The sequence below is a fragment of the Schistocerca serialis genome, chromosome 1 (assembly GCF_023864345.2).
Source record: "Schistocerca serialis cubense isolate TAMUIC-IGC-003099 chromosome 1, iqSchSeri2.2, whole genome shotgun sequence".
NCBI classification, from domain to species: domain Eukaryota; kingdom Metazoa; phylum Arthropoda; class Insecta; order Orthoptera; family Acrididae; genus Schistocerca; species Schistocerca serialis.
Window position 1 is genome coordinate 919,858,653 of NC_064638.1, and position 22,883 is coordinate 919,881,535.

The 22,883-nt window shown below is 44.2% G+C and overlaps 1 protein-coding gene across 1 annotated transcript in view; it reads right to left on the reverse strand.

The window, feature by feature from the left end:
- Positions 1–17,538, reverse strand: part of LOC126448207 (cilia- and flagella-associated protein 65) — a 170,905-nt gene extending 153,367 nt beyond the window's left edge. Inside the window, exons 1-2 of the mRNA XM_050090995.1 lie at positions 17,520–17,538; positions 10,094–10,265 (exon numbers count right to left, since the gene is read on the reverse strand). Coding sequence (XP_049946952.1) covers positions 10,094–10,265; positions 17,520–17,538 — 191 coding nt within the window. The remainder of the gene's footprint in view (positions 1–10,093; positions 10,266–17,519) is intronic.
- Positions 17,539–22,883: the final 5,345 nt, after the last annotated feature.

Genomic DNA, 22,883 nt, shown 5'->3' on the forward strand with positions numbered 1-22,883 from the left:
GACATCCAGTTGAGGTGCGAAGTCCAGCGTTCGTCGCTGATGAACAGCAGTCAGCACTGCATGAACCAGGTGCCTGCCATGGAGGCCCACACGCAGCAACGTTCGCTGAACCGTCGTTGAGGAGACACTGTTGGTAGCCCCTTGGGCTTCATGGGCTGTCAGTTCCTCAACAGTTGCACTTCTATTCGCCCTTACACATCTCTACAGCCGTTGGTCACCCTTTCATCTATGGCCTTTGGTGCACCACAGATGCTTCGTCGCCAGTTTTGGATAGCGCCATTTTGCAATGCACGATATGCTTTCACCCAGGCGACACCCAGAAAGTTTACTGACGTAGCCGTTTCGGATGTACTTCCACCCTTAGCCCGAAAGCCAATGATCATGGCCTTCTGGACGTCAGATAAATCCCTCCATTTCGCATTACTCATTATGACAACGACTGCATTGCCATATCCCCCCCCCCCCCCCCGCCCGCCCCCCACCCGTCTCTTTTCCCCTCTCCCCATCACGCTTTACATACCCACGGTTGCTAATGCTGCCACCTGTCCTCTGTGAATGATTGTTGTACACTGACGTCGAAAATAGGTGGTGGTAACATTAACGTGATTGGATCATAAACAATTTAGTTCATTTGCCACCACTACAAGATAAGTACGTTACGATGCTGTTATTACAGAAACACTGGAAAGATGTGTCGGAAATACTGGTCATATGAAGTTTAAACTATCAAGCAAAAATATTATTTTACACATTAATATACACAGCAGATACAACGGCTAGAGAAAGTAAAACTGATTCAGGCTAGCAGTGCTTCACATCCTTGTTGAGGTTGTTCTTGCGAAGTTTAACTCCTTTTTTGCACAGTGTGAAACACAAACGATCCATACAACGATCACAACCGTGCCACGCAAGGTCGTCTTAAGTTAGTGAGTCGGCAATGAAGCCTGTGCATACATAGTTCAGAAAGATATAACCATTATCTCGGTCCAATAACGTAAACCAGTCTGAGGTACACTCTATACAGATGTGATCCGCTAGTCGACACAAAGTGTCAACAGAGGAGTGACTGGTGATGTCTCCTACATGTTAGCCGTGGTATTGTCAACAGTTTCCTCAGTGACTCTCGTACCACGTTCCGCGTAAGTGGGTACGTCTTTAAGCGAGGATTCGGACAGAAATTCTGTTTGGAATATAAGAATTGTATTGTGGAGGGTTCACAAAGCATAAATTAGAATGGAAATGATGTCACCCATGTTCAATTAAGACAGGGAGATTTAGAAAACTAAGAAAACACTTTTAAGTCCTGATCATGTTCTTGCACCTACCTTCGGTCAATGCTAGGTGTCCGAGGCCAAAGAATATTGTTACGCTAATGATCCGTCCATCAGTAGGATGATATTACGTTGCGCGTGGATAGAAGTAAACTCTGACAATAGTGCCCTATAAAAAAGACCAGGAGTGATTTCCCCTTGAATTAAGAGATCAAGACTATAACGCTGACTCTACCTTGCAGTTCTTTCCCAGCGACAGTTCGCCATTGTTTCCCTACATTTGTTGTTGAATACAGCAATTCCCATCTGTCCCTTGGATCAGGAAACGTGATTAATCTGGAAGGTTACTCACTGCAAACAACAATGGTCATTTTATTCCATCGAGCAAATGCGCCGAACTGTGCTTACAAAGAATGATAACACTGCCGTGTTGTCTGTCCGATAAGTCAGTGCTTAATGTACTGACTGTCATCATGCTTTTCCTAAAGCCCTTCTTACAAATACTGTGATTACCGCCAACTAAAATCTATTTTCTGCCTCATCTTCACGAATATAAGCCTGCGCTCAGTCTCAATGACTTCACCGTCAACGGAAAATCGCTTCCTTGACTATCTGACTGCTCCAGGTTTGCTTAGATGATAACAATGAAACGTGACAGTGATGTTTCATTTCACTGTCCGTGCCCGTTCCCCGAATGTAAATTTTGTCAATAACTTAGGATTATTTAAAAAGAAGCCATATTTTCGATTGTTCAAAGGGTCGTGATGAAGAACAGCCTGGTGGGGAGAGGCGATGACGGACGAGGTGACGTGACTTACGGACGTGGACGGAAGAATTTCCACATGGAGGTGACAACGTCACTCCTTGAACCTTCTAGAAAGTTACGCATTAACAGCGCGTAACAGAAAGACTTTTTAAAAATTTGGGACATAGATGGTAAAATTTTGAACGTTTTGATATAAGAAACTTATAACTGAAAATGTGAAATAAAGTTTTTACAGGCCTACGCACATGCCCCAAAGTAATGCAGTCTGACAGTAGAGTACAATCAAAGAAAGTAAACTGAATCTATGGCTTCACACTGCTGAATAGTAAATGTTCAATTTGTGACCATCAACTTCCTTGCATAATGTGCCACGGCGAATCATGTTTCCCTGTAAGATTCAGCGCTCCGTTCTCATGGTATCAGAGGCTGTGAAGGTGCACTAAATAAGCGCGATTAATGTTCCTAGTGGCGTTGGGTACATAAAGGACGTTACGTAGACCGAGAAGAAAAGACAAGAGGAGTGATGTCAGGCGAGCGAGCAGGCGAAGGTAGTAGGCATCCCCTCCAACTACCATCTACCTCAAGCTGTCTGTGAGATACGCCTTGGCCCGACGATCAATTTGCGTGTTTTGATACCATGAACAAGTGCGCAGTTGCACGGGAACGTCCTTCAAACGTTCAGGGAAGGCATTGTCCAGAAAGTTCAAATACCAAGCACCATTCAAACGATCTGGTAAGATGTGCAGTCTAGCAAGGTAACCGAGAATACAGGTCTACTGTGTGGATTTTCAACAGCCCAGTGGTGGCTGTAGAAACTTTATTCACATTTCTGACAATGAGTCCGTTATGACAAAACATTCAGAGTTTCGCCCTCTACAAGCCTTCAAATTTTTAAAACGTCCTTCTGCTACACCCTGTATAAACTTTCGGTTCAAAGCGAAAGAAGATGCAGTTTCAGTGAAAGGAGACCCTTTGCATCAGGGGGCGTGGACTCATCCGTTTCCCCGATGTGGGGAGGATACAAAACAGTGTGTGTAGAATGGTAATATTTGGAAGATGAGTAGATAAAATAAAATTTTCGGACTGACTGATTCTAGTAGGAATGAGCATTCAAGCATTCGTCGCATTTCGTACTATTAAAATTGTTCAGACTGTGTTACCTAAGGAAACTGATTATATGGTGTCCATGGCGGTAGAATGGTTAGCTTAATGGGGAGGAGTAGCGCCATGTTCAGAGATGATCACGTCGCCGACATCGGTCCAAAGTGTGTGGCACTGTAAGCTGTGACAGAAGTTTGAGTGATGAGTAAAATATGCCAAATCGCGTACGAAGTGACTTATGATATTATGAACAATTTTTTTTACTTTTATGGTGCGATTACTTCCACTCTAACACTGATCAGACAACGATTAATACAGCCTGTGCCACGCCCTTGTGTTTTTTCTCGTAACTGTGATGGTATGTTGGGCTAGCTTGCTGTGCGAATTTCTTAGTGCTCAATACATATTCGCTGATGGCCGTCTGGTCACGAATGTCCATGTAGAATATAACAATAGTGGAGAATTCTCTGCTGATACGGTGTCGAAGTAGTGTTTCAGTATCCTGGCAGTTTACAAGTAAAGTCTGGGTGGTAAAAATATTTTTACAGTTGTCCGTAGAAACAAGTAATTAACTTCTGTCTCTGTGTTCAATTTCCATGGGGTTCGCGAGTTCTCAAACTGTACGTTGATAAAGCAGGCTCTCCTAAAGGTTACTTGGATTCTGGTGTGGAGCAGGTTACTTTGATTGAGATGTGAACTTAAGCATAATATGTAAGTCTGCAGACTTTCGTGGCTGTTATCATTGAAGTTAAAATCTGGGTTGTTAGGCCGCGTCATATTCCTTCAAACAATCGACGTTCGGACCCCTCTGCTGGGATCTTCTTCGGACTCTTGTGGTGTCCACTGTAGATCGCCCATCGTCAGAAACCAGTGATCCCACTTCTCCAGTACAGACAAGGGAAAACTCCCTTTTGTAAGAGAAGGCGACATTCGTCTCTGACAGTGCCATATCTACAGTGGACATCACGAATCCTGAAGAAAGTTGTAGCAGAGATCTAGAAACGTCGATTGTTTGAAGAAATATTGTTGTAACGGCGACCGGAACTGTCGGGGGTAGTAGTGACGGAAACGCGGCGGAACCCGCGGAGCGGCCCGCGAACAACAACACAAAGGGAGAGGACGGACACAACCAACGGAGGACGTTACGACACAACAAGCACAGACAACAGAGTAACGAACCAAACAAAACAACCACGTCCACTGGAATAGAAACACGAAAGTCAATACGCTGTCTGAGGCGATATGTCCTGAGACGCACGCGATGTCAGACTGCTGGCTGAGCGCGAGGCAGGCGCTTTTTGTATGCCATCGGGGGCGCCGTTATTGGCCGCTGGGACCAGGTGTTCCACGGTGGCGCCCTCACACTAAAAGCGGGCCAAGAGGCGCGCGCCGCCACAGCTTACGGCGCGATGGTGCAGAGACCTCTATGGGTCATCGACGTCTATGACGTCTGGCGCGGATTCAAATTCCGCGGCGCGCGGTACCAGAAATATGACGCGGCCTAACAACCCAGAAGATTTTAACTTAAGAATAATAGTTTAATTGGAGGCCACGGGCCTCAACTATGTAAGCAGTTTTTGCGGAATACTTGAATAGAAGATTACAAGCTGCACTACACTTTAGCTGTTGTTTGTCTTTATGCGCTGTGGCAGTCGAAATTCTCCTCGGACATAAACGGCACTGAACTATTAGATCGAAAGTATCTGGACGCTCCTATGTAATGTGGAACTGACCGCTAGATGTCGCGAGAGGCGCTCCCGCCATTACAAAATGGGGCGGGGAGTACTGGGTTGTCAGTACAGACGCATTAACAGCAGAATGGGTTGTTGAGGACAGCTCAGTAACTTCGAATGTGAATGTCTACTGAATAACAAATCTATTAGGAGCAATTCAACCATTCTAAAGGTGCCAGTATCGACTGTTGGTGGTGTGACTGCGAAGTGAAGGTACAACCGCAGCTAAGCCGAGACCAAGCAAAGCATACATCATGGACTATCAGACAGCGACCGTTGATCATTGTGGAGGGTGGCTGTAGAAACCGCATGAAATCAGCGGAAGAAAAGTGTTATCAGCAGTCCAGCTAGCACAACGGCTGTGCTTACGGAGTTACAAAGAATGGGGTACAATTGGTCAAAACGGTTCAAATGGCTCTGAGCACTATGGGACGTAACATCTGAGGTCATCAGTCCCCTAGAACTTAGAACTACTTAAACCTAACTAACCTAAGGACATTACACACATCCATGCCCGAGACAGGATTCGAACCTGCGACCGTAGCGGTCGCGCGGTTCCAGACTGAAGCGCCTAGAACCGCTCGGCCACAACGGCCGGCCCAGGGTACAATTGTCTAGCAGCTAATAAGCCATCCGTTTCTGTGGTCAATGCTATGTGACGATATAAGTTTCACGCCACTGGACTGTGGATGAATGGAAACGAGTGATCTGGAGTGGCAATCCGATGAAAAGTTCTGGCTTTGGTGAGTGCTTGGAGAAATTTGCTTACCATGTGTATTTCGACAGCGAAGTACAGTGAAGGTGGTGTTACTGTAAGATGTTTCTCATGGTTAGGGTATGGTCCCCGTATTGAGCTTAACAATACGCTAAATGTGGAAAGATATGAACACGTTTACAACACTGTGTGATTCTACGAGTAGAGAAACAGTTCGATGATTACGACTGCTTGAATCAGCATGGCAACACACTTATTCATAAACCAGCATCCATAAGGCAACAGTTTTTGGATAATGACAGTTCTGAAATAGACAGGACTGCCCAGTTTCGATGTGAAGCCAATGGAACACTTTTAGAATGAGTCAGAATGTCGAGTTTGCTCCAGACTCCATCTTCGATCATAGGTACCTTCTCTGGTTTCGGCTCTTGAGTAATAATGGGCTGTCGTTCCTCCAGAGACATTCAGACACCTCAATTGAAGTGTCTCCAGCAAAGTTCAAGCTGTCAAGGTGGACACCTTCCAAAGTAATGTACACTAAAGGGCGTCTAGATACATTTGATCAGATAGTATATAGCTCCGCAGCTTCCAAGTTGGCTATTTACAATGGCACCATTAGTTACCTCGCGATATAAATTGCGAGTTTACGACCACCGACCGAGTGATGACGCTACGCTAGGTCGCGCTGTTTCAATTGATGGACATATTATCGTAGCTTTTTGAAAATATTCAAGTGGGCTTTGATTTTATTCATAATGGATACGAGGTCGTCGTTGTTAGAATATCGGCTCAACCACATTCTCATTGTGTAAAATCATTAAAATTGCTGCGTTTCGAAGTGTCAAGCGCTCATAGTCTGCATTATTATACATGAAATTCTACAAGCGACCAAGGTAAAAATATAAACAAAATTTCTAAAATTTCGTTATAACTTCCCTTGAAACTGCGTCCTCTTCAAATTTGCTTCCACATCATCCGTCCAGTTGATAAAATATTCTAAAACGAAATGGGATATGTTGTCGTGAGTATTGGCAGCGTCACAGCAACAACCATTCGTGTGCAAGGTACGTATACTGCCACAAAGGCCACAGCTGGAATACGAACACACAAGTAACGTGAGTGAGCACTCACTTCTGTGAGGTCTGGAAGGTAGGAGATGATGTACTAGTGGAAGTAGAGCTGTTGGGACAGGTAGTGAGTCGTGCTTGGGCGGATCAGTCGGTGGCGCCACTAGCTCAGCGTGTTCTCTCTGGAACTGGCCACCCTCTATAACAAGGAATCTGAATGAAGTTCTCATCGATGGAATTGAAAAGACGTCATGTGACATCCGCACAGAACAACCAGCGAAGAAACAGATCGAAAGAAAAAAGACCAAAAAATGAAGTGTATAGTCCACTTGTGCGCGAAGGGTGGTCCGACTCACAGTTTTAATCTGGCAGGAAGTTTCGGATCAGCGCACACTGATCTGTAGACTGAAAAATCCATTCTAATATGGCATTGGTTTTTGGGTAAACTAGGCTGGCATAGTACAGATGCAAAAGACGTAGGAAACAATCATTCGGAATATGTGCACTATTTACCAGAACGAACGATGTCCCCCCATTATCTAGAAATCTACAAATTTTAACTCTTCCATATTCGTGAAAATATTACAGTTTTGTACGCCAAACAAAAATTATTTGATGAACATCATGCTGTTCATAGCTAAACCATAGGAATCCTGAAATACGTCATGCTTCCCATTCAGCCCCTAAAATTGTTCGGTCAGGCTTCTCAATGTAGGGGAATGAAAGTGTCTAAAAATTAAAAGGAAATTGAATAGAAAGGTATACGAGACGCTAACACTGAAAATCTACTGCCGAGTGGACGAATTCATGCAGGACGAATTAGTAGTTTGAGCCACATGTAACTTCGTACATTGTAAGTAGGTTCAAATGGCTCTGAGCACTATGGGACTTAACTTCTGAGGTCATCAGTCCCTTAGAACTACTTAAATCTAACTAACCGAAGGACATCACACACTCCATGCCCGAGGCAGGATTCGAACCTGCGACCGTAGCGGTCGCTGTAAGTAGGCTGTTTAGGTTTTTATGTTGGTAACGCCACGTAGTGTTCTGTATGAAAATCGCTGACTGTACTGTTTGAAGTCTGTGGCTGGTTGGATTCATTGTTGGTATATATTAGCTTGTGTAGTGTTGGGCTGTTGGATGTCAACAGGGCGTAGCGTTGGGCAGTTTGAGGTGAGCCGCCAGCAGTGGTGGATGTGGGAAGGGAGATGCCAGAGTTTTGTATCCCTCTGACGATCTAGACTTGTGTCCGTCAGAAAAAGGAAATTTGTTTAATTGGATGTCACAAAATTATATATATATTACGACTTTTGAACGCTATTAAGGCACCCGAGAAATACATTGTGTGTTCTCGATCAAAATCTTTCATTTGCTAACTATGCCTATCAGCAGTTAGTGTCTTCAGTAGTTAGAATCTTTTATTTAGCTGGCAGTATTGGCGCTCGCTGTATTGCTGTAGTTCGAGTAACGAAGGTTTTTGTGAACTAAGTGATTCATGAAAGGTATAGGGTATTGTTAGTCAGGGCCATTCTTTTGTAGGGATTATCGATAGTCAGATTGCGTTGCGCTAAAAATATTGTGTGTCAGTTTAGTGATGATCAGAATAAGTAAAGAGAGAACTGTCTGAGTACGTTGTGTATTACTCAGCTGTTTCTGTATCAAATAACGTCATTCATAATTTTTCAAAGGGGACGTTTCATAACATATTCCACTAAAGTGAGCCAGCTCTTGAAATTTTACTTTTTTATTATAATTTTAGCGAAAAAATTATTGTAGATACGATGTAAATATTTGTCATGTCTCCTGTACGCAAACAAAATAGTTTACAAATGAACAACATAAGAGGAATAAACCACAGTTCACTGTCTCTAAACGTTTTACCAGACCTCTGTATAATTTATCAAGTTTTGATCAACAGACAATTCCACAACCTTAGAGCCGAGGGTGTACATTTTTGTGAAAAGGTTCGTCCCATTACGTGACAGCCTGAGGTTACTGTGGAGCGGCCTCATGCTTAACACGTTCACACCGGCGGTGAGAATAATTGTTTTTCTCACTGTGAGGTGCACAAGTGACAATGCTTCACTTCGTCTGTCAGCTCAGCTTTTAGTGTTTCTCACCGTAAGGCGGCAGGCGTATTCAAATGCCGTAGCCTACTATTGATATGTACTGACTTTGTACTTTGAAAGTGGTTGAAGACCACTCTTTTAAAAGAAGGAGAGATCATATGAAACAATTTTACATTAGATTAATCAAGAATTTTGTGATATCTCGCTTGTGCAGAAAGGTGTCTCGTTGAAGGATTAGGCCGGTATTACATTATCAAATTTCTCTGTCAAAGATTTGATCAAAGATGTGATCAAATATTCGTCAAATATATTTGACAAAGATCTTTGACGTGGCGCTAAAAAGGGGTATTACACTGTCATCATATTCTGCGTCAAAGTTCAAGATGGCTGACAACAACAACTTGTTATTAACCGCAGCAGTTGCATGTACCACAATTGCACTGTGTGCACATGCGGAAGAGAAGCGGGGAAAAAAAGGAAACGTATCTGGGTGAAGCCGTGGGTTTTACGACGACACGATAAAAGCATTCAACAAAATTTGTTACGTGAGCTTGTAGTGGATGACGTGAAGTCGTACATCAATTACTTGAGAATGGATGAGCATACATTTCTGTATGTGCTCAGTGAAGTGTATCCTCTTATCACAAAGCACAATACTCACTTAAGAACTACTATTTCTGCTGAAGACAGACTCACTGTAACACACCCATTCCTTGCTACAGGAGCGAGTTAGGTTAGGTTAGAAAAGTTCTCCAATCTTCTTAATCTATTTTTGTATTCAGGGTACCTCACGTTGTAAAGCGCTTCATCAGCTTCATACATCTCTATTAATTTTGTGGTTGTCAGTACACACCAATTGTATTTACCGGCAATGTTTATGAAAACACTACAGATGACAGAACGCTGGAGCGATGCTAGCGCTCCACGTGGTAACAGGTCACATTGCAGTGATCAGAAGACAAGTGACTTCTTTGATCAAATATACAGCGAGGCCTTAGATTTAATCAAATATTTGACGACATTTGACAAAGTTCCCTATTACACCATCAAATTTCTTTGAAAAAGATATTTGACAAAGAGATTGGACAAAGAAATTTGATAGTGTAATACCGGCCTTACACACAATTGTATTCACGGGTGTTCATTGTACCTGGTTGATAGGTAATACATCATACGTTGGCGTATTGCTGGTAGCAGACGTAGTCGAGCGTAAGCCATCGGTGGTACACACCATCCGATGGGAAGATCTCCCGCGAGCCGCCCATGGTACACACTGCCCGACGGGAGGATGTAGTGTGATCCACGTGTTGCGCACACCGTCGTGAACGCGTTAAGCCGCGCAGGCAGAGCTGTTTGGGTGTCGGTACTCACGACTTGGACGGCGGGACGAACTTGAACATGAGCGGGGGCGGCCCGCGCCGCTGGACGACGAGCGTGGCGTAGGCGGACAGCGGCGGCGCGCTCGCCACCAGCTGCAGCGACGCAGGCTTCAGCAGTGGCGGCCGCGCCAGCGGAGCCGGCTCCGCCTTCGGGAAGCTGTGCCCTGCCGCAGCCACACGCTTTCGCCACAGACTGCCACCATTACCGGCCTTGCGCCCAGTTCTTGAGCGCAATGCCGTCTCCAGCTTTGCCGTTTAATCATATGATGCATATACACTACTGGCCATTAAAATTGCTACACCAAGAAGAAATACAGATGATAAACGAGTATTCATTGGACAAATATATTATACTAGAACTGACATGTGATTACATTGTCACGCAATCTGGGTGCATAATTCCTGAGAAATCAGTACCCACAACAACCACCTCTGGCCGTAATAACGGCCTTGATACTCCTGGCCATTGAGTCAAACAGAACTTGGATGGCGTGTGCAGGTATAGCTGCCCGTGCAGCTTCAACACAATACCACAGCTCATCAAGAGTAGTGACTGGCGTATTGTGACGAGCCAGTTGCTCGGTCACCATTGACCAGACGTTTTCCATTGGTGAGAGATCAGGAGAATGTGCTGGCCAGGGCAGCAGTCGAACATTTTCTGTATCCAGAAAGGCCCGTACAGGACCTGCAACATGCGGTCGTCCATTATCCTGCTGAAATGTAGGGTTTCGCAGGGAGCGAATGAAGGGTAGAGCCACGGGTCGTAACACATCTGAAATGTAACGTCCACTGTGCAAAGTGCCGTCAATGCGAACAAGAGGTGACCGAGACGTGTAACCAATGACCCCCCATACCATCATGCCGGGTGATATGTCAGTATGGCAATGACGAATACACGCTTCCAATGTGCATTCACCGCGATGTCGCCAAACACGGATGTGACCATCATGATGCTGTAAACATAACCTGGTTTCATCCGAAAAAATGACGGTTTGCCATTCGTGCACCCAGGTTCGTCGTCGAGTACACCATCGCAGGCGCTCCTGTCTGTGATGCAGCGTCAAGGGTAACCGCAGCCACGGTCTCCGAGCTGATAGTCCATGCTGCTGCAAACATCATCGAACTGTTCGTGCAGATGGTTGTTGTCTTGCAAACGTCCACATCTGTTGACTCAGGGATCGCGACGTGGCTTCACGATCCGTTACAGCCATTCGGATCAGATGCCTGTCATCTCGACTGCTCGTGATACGAGGCCGTTGGGATCCAGCACGGCGTTCCGTATTACCCTTCTGAACACACCGATTCCATATTCTGCTAACAGTCATTGGATCTCGACCAACACGAGCAGCAATGTCGCGATACGATAAACCGCAATCGCGATAGGATACAATCCGACCTTTATCAAAGTCGGAAACGTGATGGTACGCAATTCTCCTCCTTTCACGAGGCATCACAACAACGTTTTACCAAGCAATTCCGGTCAACTGCTGTTTGTGTATGAGAAATCGGTTTGAAACTTTTGTCATGTCAGCACGTTGTAGGTGTCGCCACTGGCGCCAACCTTGTGTGAATGCTCTGAAAAGCTAATCATTTGCATATCACAGCATCTTCTTCCTGTCGGTTAAATTTCGCGTCTGTAGCGCGTCATCTTGGTAGTGTAGCAATTTTAATGGCCAGTAGTGTATTTTCTGCACAATATTTCGATGACCAACGCTGGCACTAACCTCTGTCTCCACGCTACGAGCCATAACTATCCGTCACAAAGAAATTCGGTGCTAAGGACCCCGGTGCATAGCGCTCGAACACTTACAGTCGAGGAGAACATCGCTGGAGAATTACGACACCCACGACTGGTGTTTCCAAGAAATTGGTACTCAGAGCATCAAACTGAATGGGCGATGCAATCAAAATCAAGAATGCCTGAGAGAGAGATTGAGACTGAGACCTTTTCTATCCCAAGAAGTATTGTTTGTAATATTAAAGAAGATCTATGTCTACGTAGCTGGGTGTGTATCGTGTTACATGCGAATGTGGCATGTCTTACGTTGGGTAGGCTATCAGAACAGTCGAAGAGAGATGCAAGAAACATCATCGATACACCAGTCTAAAACAACCAATCAAGTCAGTTGTCAACCAGCACTACCTCAAATATAATCATGGATCGAGACACAACGAGAACGCTATCGTAGTGCAAACGCCAAATTTCTAGCACAGCATAATTAACGACTCTATTGAAATAAAGATTTCGGAAAACGTAATAATGACGAATGGAGGTTTCAATTCAAATTACGCTTGGGGTCTGGCACTCCATTTAGTAAAATCTTGCCGACCATGCACAAAGTTGGAAAAAACTAATAGAATTTGCGTTTCACAGAATATCATTGCGTGCTCTGTAAAACAATAGAGCATCAATGGGCGTAGTGGACATCGGAAACAGAATGCGACTATAAATACTGGAGTAAGAGCAACAATAGCCCATGGGTGTGTATTAATGGTTAATCATAGCCAGACGTACGCGAACATGGTAGTACTCACACCCTGCGAGACCACACTTAGTGAAAGCTAACTAATATGCAGTAGACCTTTTGCGTTGGCCATCATTCTGTTGTGGCCGTGGAGGGATTCACCCTATAAATGAATTAAAAAAACAATAGGCCACAGTCTTGTTGGAGACCAGACAGCGAGTATACATAACAGTAAAAACCACAGCACCTGAAAAGGACGGCTGGGTTGGTCATCGAAGGACTGTGTAGAAAATGGAAAAAATAACTCGGTTGAACATCCGGAAGCTCAAAAAATGTTGAAATATGTATGAAATCTTCTGGGACTTAACTGCTGAGGTCATCAGTCCCTAAGCTTACACACTACTTAACCTAAATTATCCTAAGAACAAACACACACACCCATGCTCGAGGGAGGACTCGAACCTCCGCCGGGACCAGCCGCACAGTCCATGACTGCAGCGCCTTAGACCCGCAAGCTCACTATTAACAGCTATCGAGTCAGAAAAAGATCGCATTACGTCAGTACAGCCAATAATTCAACAAATATAGACCAGATTACGAAGAAGGAAATAGTCACATAAACAAAGGAACAACCAAAGCAAAACAATATCGACCATTGGCTGCCAGAAGGAAATCTCGTAAAACAAAATAGTAGTGAAAATATATCTTATCAAACAACGTCGCTTTTTATAATACTAACGTTCTAAACTAAATAACATATATCACTTCGAAATTATATGTCAGTTCCTTTATAAACTGTTCGGCATGTTATCTAAAAATAAAATTTTATTATCTCCTCCTCTATTCTCTTCACTGAACGGTTGGAGTAGACAGAGGTTTTTTGCTACCCTCTCAAACAGAGTTTTTAATGAGGTATTTGCTTCTTCGTTTGCCTCATCGGACAAAAATTCAACGACACGTGTCTGATTATGAAAGACTTTCCATACACCTATGGCGCGCAAAGACTGCAGTGCCATGTTATTTAGTAACGAGATGCCAGTGACAAGTTACTTTGCGCCACAGATGCTCGCCAGGCTTCTACCACTACTCTGTTAGTGATTGTATGACAACGAGGTACGTGTGCGCTGTTTGCTAAAAGCCGTGGTTGTAGCGATTCGAATATTTTCATTTATCACCACACAGCTGCACGTGTGAAATATTACGTACAATACGACGCACATATACACCACGCAACAGAAATAAAGAATCATAATTGTCTTCCATTGCAACGCAGAAGTTTGAAAATTGGCTCAAAGGTAACTACAACCTTCCTCCGTAAAGGTGAAAAAGCATGGGGACTTGCGACGTCACCTTCGGGCTCGATCACGCTTCAAACAGCAAGGTGTTGACACAGGCGGATCAAAGGCCACAACTCAGACGTTTATGTGAGATGTAAGGCGGGTTAATAACGTCACAGTGACACCAGATTTCACCATATTTCTGTCCAAAGTTACCGTGGACGTGTCACACGATGAGAAGGTCGTCACACCCTGCCTTTTCCACATTTCATTCCTACTTTTGACACATCTGCGATGGAAGTCACAACGGCGACAACCTGAGTTGAAATCACGCGGTTTTTATGGGTGGCCGCTCAGAATCTACACGAAAAGGCCACACAGGCTGGCATAATGAGAGACAATTAAACTACCCATTTGTTTGGGGCCTTGGTTCCCGCGCATTTAGCGGTCGAAAACGACAGTCCTCAGCGCTACGAGGACAACGTTTGACGCTGCTGACACCCCTGGACGTTTCAACCCCTCTCTAAGGACATTCTGGGGTGCATCCCCAGTGGATGTGATCCCAACCCATTGGGTGCATCGCGACCGCTATTTTGCTTACGTGTACAGGCTGAACAGCTAGGGACTGTTGAAAATCATCCGACGAAATTTGAACGTGATCGGAAGCAACAAACGGTTGTTATGTTTGTTCAGCTCTCCTGTTTCACATCCTCACTTCACTTGACACCCATCCGATGCCAGTTTCCTGCTTGCAGGGGCACATTCTTAAAATTCTCAATAAACGTGGGTGGGTGCCACCGAGGGTATTACCGAACTGGGGGTCTTAGTGGGACCCCATGCCGTTGTATTCACGCATTGACTACGTCACCCCCCTCCTTGATCACGCCACGGGAGGATGTGAAACTGGAGGTCTGAACAAGAATACGGCACTCTTTGCTGCTTCCGTTCACGTTGAAATTTCGTAGAATGATTTTAAACGGTCCTTAGCGGTTCCAATCAATACGCGAGAGTAAAAACTTCAATTCCGCTGCACTCGAAAGGGGTTTGATCATGTTCGCTGGGGATGCATCCCTACAATTTCCTTATAGAGGGGTTAGAACGTCCGGGTGTGTCAACATGTCAAAGGTTGTCAAGAACGTCGTCCTGCTGCTCATCGCACCTAGAACTATTATTATAGACCGTTAAATGTACGAGAATCAACGTCCCAAGAAGGGGTGTAGTTTCACTGACACCATTTATGCCACCTTTTGAACTGTGGTGTGCCTTGAACTCTTTCCCTCGGGCACGCATAATAAAACCTCATGATTTCAACTCTAGGTGTCACCATTCTGACGTCCATGGCAGTGTTGTGAAAAGAGAGGGTGAAATGTGGGTAAGAGGGGGTGTGACGGCGCTCCCATCATGTGGCACGTCAATGGTGGTGTTGGGCAGAAATGTGGTGAAATTTGGTGTCAATGTGGTATGGTTAATTCACCTTACACGTCACATGAACTTCTGAGTTCTGGCCTTTCTTTCGCATGTGTCGTTACCTTGCTGTTTGAAGAACTGTCGATCCCGAGGGTAATGTAGCAGGGCACCACGCTTTTGTACCATTACAGAGGAGGGTTATAGGCACCTTTGACACAAATTTCAAACATTTGTGTCGCAATGGAAAACAATTACGGGGTTTCGAGGAATGATCCCTTAATTGTGTCATATATTAAGGTCTACAGCCCCTTGACGGTGTAAAAAAATTTAAGCTTCCATCCGCCTGGTGCAAACGTTTCTATTGGACTCCATTTCGCCGATTTGTGTGTCCCTAACCTACCCCATTTATCCAATAGGGGAAAGAGGACCTACGGTTTCAAAAAAATGGGCTTCAAATGGCTCTGAGCACTATGGGACTTAACATCTGAGGTCATTAGTCCCCTAGAACTTAAAACTACTTAAACCTAACTAACCTAAGGACATCACACACAACCATGCCCGAGGCAGGATTCGAACCTGCGACCGTAGCAGACACGCGGTTCCGGACTGAAGCGCCTAGAACCGCACGGCCACCGCGGCCGGCTGGACCTACGGTTTAACGTGGAATGCGAACCACGTGTTTTTTCTGGCAACGTCTCATGTCGTTGGGAGGTGAAGGCTATGTTAAAACGAAGACTGAAAAATCAGTGGTCTGACCGAGAATGGATCCCCGAGAATGGAATGCTCTGTAGCGCGATAACACCAGGTCCCACGCGTACAGAGGTAATTCATCTATAGCTTTTGGTGAGTAAGTTTGAGAGTATCAAAATAAGACACGCATGTGGCTATACATTTTAAGTACATTGACTTAAATTATTTATACCGCCAACGGACCGTAGGCCGTAGAATTTGACATAAAGTTGGCCGAATTTTTTGATTGCATTGGCTTAGAAGCTTAGATTTTTTTGTACCGCCAAGCGACCGTAGACCTTAGTATCGGACATAAACTTCAACATGATACCTCTACCCGTTCTTGCGAAGAACGGGTCTTAAAAGACGGACAGACAGACGGACAGCAAATGCCATAAATAACTTTTTTATGTGATATAATTACAAATTAACGATATTCAGATTTTTTCCTTCAGTTGTACAGACGAATCTTGTTTCTTGTCGAAATTTCATGATTCCAGGTCAACGGGAAATACTCTATGTCATTTGATGAATGAGTCAGCGAGTACCGAAATATGTGACATAAATGACTGTATCGTTTGACTGCAGTGACACAGAAGCTTAACTTTTCCACATCACCAAGGGACCGTAGAGCTTAGTATGTGATATAAATTTCAACTGGATACCTCTACCCGTTCCTGAAAAAGAAGGGGTCTTACTAGTCGGACAGGAAGAGAGACAGAGAAACCGACGGACAACAAAGCGATCCTATAAGAGTTCTATTTGTACCGCGTAAAGTACGGAACCCTAAAAAGATTAGATACTGTTTTTTATGTTTTAATTTGTGATGCAATGTTTTGAAGCTATGAGATGTGACCACGTAATGCGGAAGGGCGCCTCGTGAGGTTGTGCAGCGTGCGCCTGTCACGAATATTCTAGCTCTCTGGCCAACACATCTCCCAGATCCAAAGGCAACGCAAAATGATCAAGATTGCCAAAGGAGGGTTATTTTGTATGAAAAGATTTTTTTTATTATTAATACTCGGGGTTTCAGTCCAGTAAGATATGTGCAAGCTACCAACATCCGAATAAATGAGTCAGTTCCTCATGAAATTCTGTTCTCACAAGCAGTTTGAAATAATTAATTGCCATATTTTTTCTAGAGAGAGATGTCCATGGACATTTTATAAGAATGCTACCACAAGAGAAGAAAATCAGGATCATACTGAATCCGATCGAACAAACTATCTACAGACATATATTAAAAAAATAAAAATATAAAAAGAAATCGCAACAACACCCAGCGAGAACCGTCGCATCCTACGACTGAGGAAATTCAAAATGTTTAGAGACTTCAAAGCCTGTTTTAAGATATTTTAGGTGTGGTAATAGATAGTGTTCTTGTTAAATATGAAACTTAGGAAACTTACTGCCTCCTTACACCTGAGATAGAGCTCCTGCAGTTGCAATGTGGTACCTTCAAAACATTACACATAAGGTTAAAATTAGCAAACACGCTTTTTCCAGAGGAGAGTGTAAACCTATGATTCCACCCCAATACCCAGCTTCATGAGCGTCATCTCTATTTGGCGAGCAGTAGTTGCCAGAGAAATAACTGCAACGTAATGACCTTATGGGGACATATTAACGCGAACCTGAGCAGTGTATTGCAGCTGCGCAGACTGTGGGCAAACACGGCCATGTCGTCACTGTGATAATTCGACAAGGCCAGTGCAGTGTTGTGTGGCAGGTTAGCCTGCTGGAACAGCGAACTCAGCGGCACAGCACTGACTGGTGCAGCAAGGGCAGGCAGAATTACGCACTGACTGTGACAGTAATGTTTTAAAATACGAGACTGGTAGTGGTGCATATGCACAACAAGCTCGCTGATGCCGGCTGGTCTTTTGTGGAATAGAATTATTCTGAGTATTGCTGCCCAACCAAGACGACAGGGCTGTGTCGGGCGAGGACGCCACACGGACTTGCCAGCAAAGGTCACCAGCTCGAGGCCATGGCAGGGCAACAGCTCTGTGCACTAAGTCTGTCCCTGGACTTAGCGCCGCGGGGTGGCAAGCCACACCAGGCCATCTCCAGCAGCATGGCCAACTCCTACCCGGGTGGCAGCGAGTCACTTTTGTGCGCACCACCCGCCATTTGCCACAGCCAGATGGTCGTAGCAGCACAGTGTGTATCACCCACCATGATACCTCCGGACGGTGCCGTGAGCGGTAGCAGCGGCAGCAGCGTCGAGTCGGCACTCCGCTGCCTTACGTAACGAAGTCGCCGGCGCGATATGGTACTGTTTCGGCAACTAGCAACTTGGGGTGTGTGGCTGCCCAGCCGGATCAGCAGAATTCCGTGGCCAGCCAGCTAATGACCCAGTGTATCAAGCAACGCAGATCTGTCAATAAAAGAACTTGTTACATTTGCCGCTGCCTTTCTCTGGAGCCACCTGGAGTCCCACCTCGCTGCCGCCACCCACTCGCACCATCCCGATTCATAGTCGCTCCACCCGGCACCAGTGGGCACTATTGTTTGGACGGGTGTGCACGGGAAGCAACCCACTGCCCCTGGTAGGAGCTGACCAAGCTGCTGGAGATGACCTGGAGTGGCCAGCCGCACTTGGAATTAAGTCCGGGGACTGGCTTAGCACGCAGAGCTGTTGCCCTGCCATGGTCTCGAGCTGGTGACTCTGCTGACGTCCTCTTCCGGCACAGCCCTGTCGTTTCAGCTGGGCTGCGAGACTCAGGATAATTCTATTGCACAAACGACCAGCCCATCAGCGGTGCACTTGATATGCGTGTGGACCACCAGCAGTCACGTACCTTAAAACACAACTGCCACTGTCAGCGTGGAAATCTGCCTGCCCCTTGCTGCACTAGTCGGTGCAGTGCCGCTGAGTTTGCTGTTTCATCCAGCTAACCTCCCTCACAACACTACACTGGCCTTGTTGAATTATTCCAGTGACAACATCCCACTCTCGCCTGCCGTCATCGTTGCAGGGCTACACTGCTCAGTCTTGCACTTATAGGTCCGTGTATGGTCGTTACGCTACATAATTATAAAACAGTAATTCTGAAACCATCTACAAGCAAGCAACAATTGACACGTCTCGTTATCGCAGATACCGTGCTGTTAACTTCTAGCACAAAATCTGTGACATGGAACACCATCTCCTATGCAATACCTTGTTTTGTGAACAGTGATCAGAAACAGCGTTCATCCTGGAATTATTGCAATATAATTAGAAGACGAAGGCCAAACTCCCGTCGTATATCTATCGTATGGTGCTATCCTCCAGGTCACATGCCTTTTTCAATTTAAAGAGTACTCACATTAACCAGTGTCTTCATACAAGGGCTTCCTGTGTTGCTGCCTGCAGGTAGTCGGGTGTTGAGCAATTTTTTTTTTCGAACCTACAATGGACTATGAGAAATAGCTTCTTAGGTTTACAGGCCCATACTAAGCGGCAGTTGGTCATGCGTTCAAAAGTCTTCCCGATGCAGCTGGTGAGTTCCACATTTCCGCAGCTATCTGGGTTTGTGAAGACAATCTTTGGTGACAGGAGAGGGATTACGGTGTTCTTCTTCAAGAGTTAGGAGGTGTTCTTTTGAAGTAATACCCAGATTCTTGAATTTAAGAACTTTCAGCATTGCGTCAACAATCGTAAGTATCGAAATAATTATGATAAATCCGCCTCGATTGCACAAACTACCTGGTGTTTACCTAGGTTTCAGCGTTATAACTGAAACAAATGAAGGGGCAGTTGTAGTCATCCGAATTTGCTGTATTAAAATTCAGATGGTATTTGATGTTAGTTAGTGTCTGGCCATTAACTACGAGACTGCACATGGTGTCGTTTGTTGTACGTTACCATGCGGTATTGCCATTACAAATGATATTCTATTTCTTCCACTACTCTTTCCCAGTAAACCTATACTCTTTCCCAGTAAACCTATACTCATTTTTTCTTGTCTTAAATGACTTATAGACATTAGAAATTTTTGACACCGTTTTTAATTATTGTCCTTGACTATACGTCTGATTTTTGCTCTTGCTAGCTGAAATGCTGCGAGTTTATCACTTACTGGTCTATCTTGAAATCTTCGCGCAGCCTTCCGGCTATAAGTGATAACTCATTGACCAAGGAAGATAACGCTGCTCTATTAAAGTGTGCTGAATTTCCTATATTCAGAATGCAGATGATATATAGGAGAAATCTTTCGATTATACGAGCCCTTGGATGGGTATAGACAAGAGCACCATTGCTTTTGCGACCACATACCATGCACTATAAACAATAAATATTGACATGAATCGTAAATTTTAAATTTGATTCCGTTGCGACCAAATCACACACCAAGACAAAAATAATTATGCCAAAATGTATTAAGTATAACTGTACTTTTTATGAAGAGGTATTGCACTCACCCATTAAGCTGAGAGACAGCACGTAAGGAGCCGTAATATATGTCGTGTAGTTAGCTCTGGTTATTCTGTCTTTATTGACACAGGTAGCTTCCAGGTCCACGAAGAAGAACTTTCTTGCCTCCCTTGGCCTGAAGTAAACCTGTGGGAATTCACATAGTCTTCGTTATACAATCTGGTACAGATTTCCTGGATACCAAGCCTATTTCATCAGTATGTTGACATATTTTTGCTGTTTACTTTCACACTTTTAAAATATTATTTACTCACAGCACAAATCACTGTTACAAGCGAAATAATGACCTTTCCCTTTCTTGTAAAGAATACCTGACAAATGCAGTGAAATGAAAAGTATTTCATAATATAATTAAGCGGACCATAGCAAATGCGGGATATTCCCTTTCAAGCTGAAAAGGCGTGTTTCCTACTCCAGCCGGCACCAGTCCGAGCTTATTATCGACGGGACGTTAAATCCTAATCTTCTCTTCGTTCCTTCTCAGTATTCACTGCAGTGTTGGAGGATGGCTACAGTGACTGGGCGTGGAATTCTCCACGGAGTCGGTGTGTGCCCAAACTTACTGCGAAAGGTGACAGAGCTGTAAGGATTCGTGCGGATAAACGTAACGCTAACCACATCCACACATTTTTGATCCGCATGAGCGGATATTAAAAACATATAAATCACTCTGCTATATGGAGAAGTTCAGACAATAGGTTTGTGCCTGACTCTCATAATTTTCGTTTGGTTCAAGCTGTACACTCGGCTCTGAAGCTTTGCTGTAAATTAGAACGGCACTCATCTTAATACAGATCGCATAAAATTTAGGCTCCTTTGTTTCTCCGTCTAACAGTGACGTAAAAAATTTTGTTATGATTAATATTTGAGACACTTTTAACCAAAGATATTGGATAAACTGCTTCTGAGACTGAAGTCTGCATGACTCTTAAGTCTGGTGCAGACGGGTGAATGGTGTAGGTTTTGTGTGGAGTATCGTTTAGAGAAGGAAGCGGCAGGGGGTGGGATAAGAAAGTGGATACTGAACTAAGCTGTTGGAAATGGTAGTAGAGGAGTGGAGAGAACAGAAGATTCCCTATTATTAGGAAAAGGTGCGTACTGTTACATCTGGAAGGACCATCACTGACAGGCGCTGGAGAAGACTGAGGTTGCTTCGTAATTAAAGCGGAGATGCCAAAGGATGGGGGACTGATCGTTTATAAGCACAGCGGACTATGAGTGCTGAAAACTGAGTTTTATATGTTTGACTGGTTGTTATCAACCTCGTGCGTAATGCAGGAGATCTATTCAGGGTCGGGGAGAGGATTCCGGTATTTTAGTAGTTGATACAGGTCTCACGTGAAGGAGGATAAGGAAATGCAGAAAGCAAGGCAGGGTTCACAGAGTTCGTGGATTTGGATGGAATTACGTATTTATTGAGTGGAGGAAATTCAGGTAGCACTGGTATAAGTGAGACGCTATTTGCATGCTCAGTGAGTTAAGTATTTGTGTTTACTGTGGACTTTTGAGTGTACTAACTAGTAGATTATCCGTATTAGATTACAAGAGAGGCCTGGTCTCAAGTATTTACCGGTGTCGGTTAACCAGAATAGTTGTCAACACGAGGCTGACGTCTCGCGCCAGAGGCTCTGGGTATTTCATGTCATATTTTTTTCATGTGTGTTAGAAGAGGAGTGGAGATATTTGTAGATGTAAACTGAATTTCATCTTCGAGAATACTTCTGTCTTTAGTAGATTCATCTTCCAATGCGTCCTCAGATTCAAGAAAAATCTGTGTTCCTGTTTATTTGCGGGAAGTTCAGATGTAGTCTCTGCCTTTACTTCAAACAGTGAAGACCGTTTAACAATCTTATACCCAATTTTGTGTAAGACATCATCTCTTTCGATACATCCAAGACATAGCAAGTTATCGTATTTAATACAGAAAACATGATCTTCGTTGTTTTGTAATAGTGATCAAAAGTGGTTTTGCTGCAACGTTTAAAACAACTACTAATGAGGTATCACTTTCTCTTCTTTTCAAAAAGGAGAGCATCTACAATTTTACAAAATATACCAAAAATAAGAATATCTTGTCGATTTACGAGTATAAGTTTCAATGTGACAGGATGACTTTTCAAATTATGTAACAGAACTTACAAACCCTGTAATCTTTGCTTTCATCATTGTGATCTGTTCGAATTGAGTGCTACAACATAACATTGAGGATGTCCGTATCATGAGTGTCTATCGCACTGGCGAAACGGTGCTACAATATTTGGATCTCTGCCGGTAACAAACACTAAATTTTACACAGCTATGAGTAAATCGATTAATAGTATTATAGTTATCAGTTCAAGTTTAATATTTAATCCAACAATCGAATTTTGGTCCAAAATATTCGATCCTCGAGGTTTCCGTTTTCACTGCTAATATAATTTGCAGTGACGTCCCTGTCGGTACTCCTCACAAAGCTTCCAAACTGTGGAAACATTTTTCGTA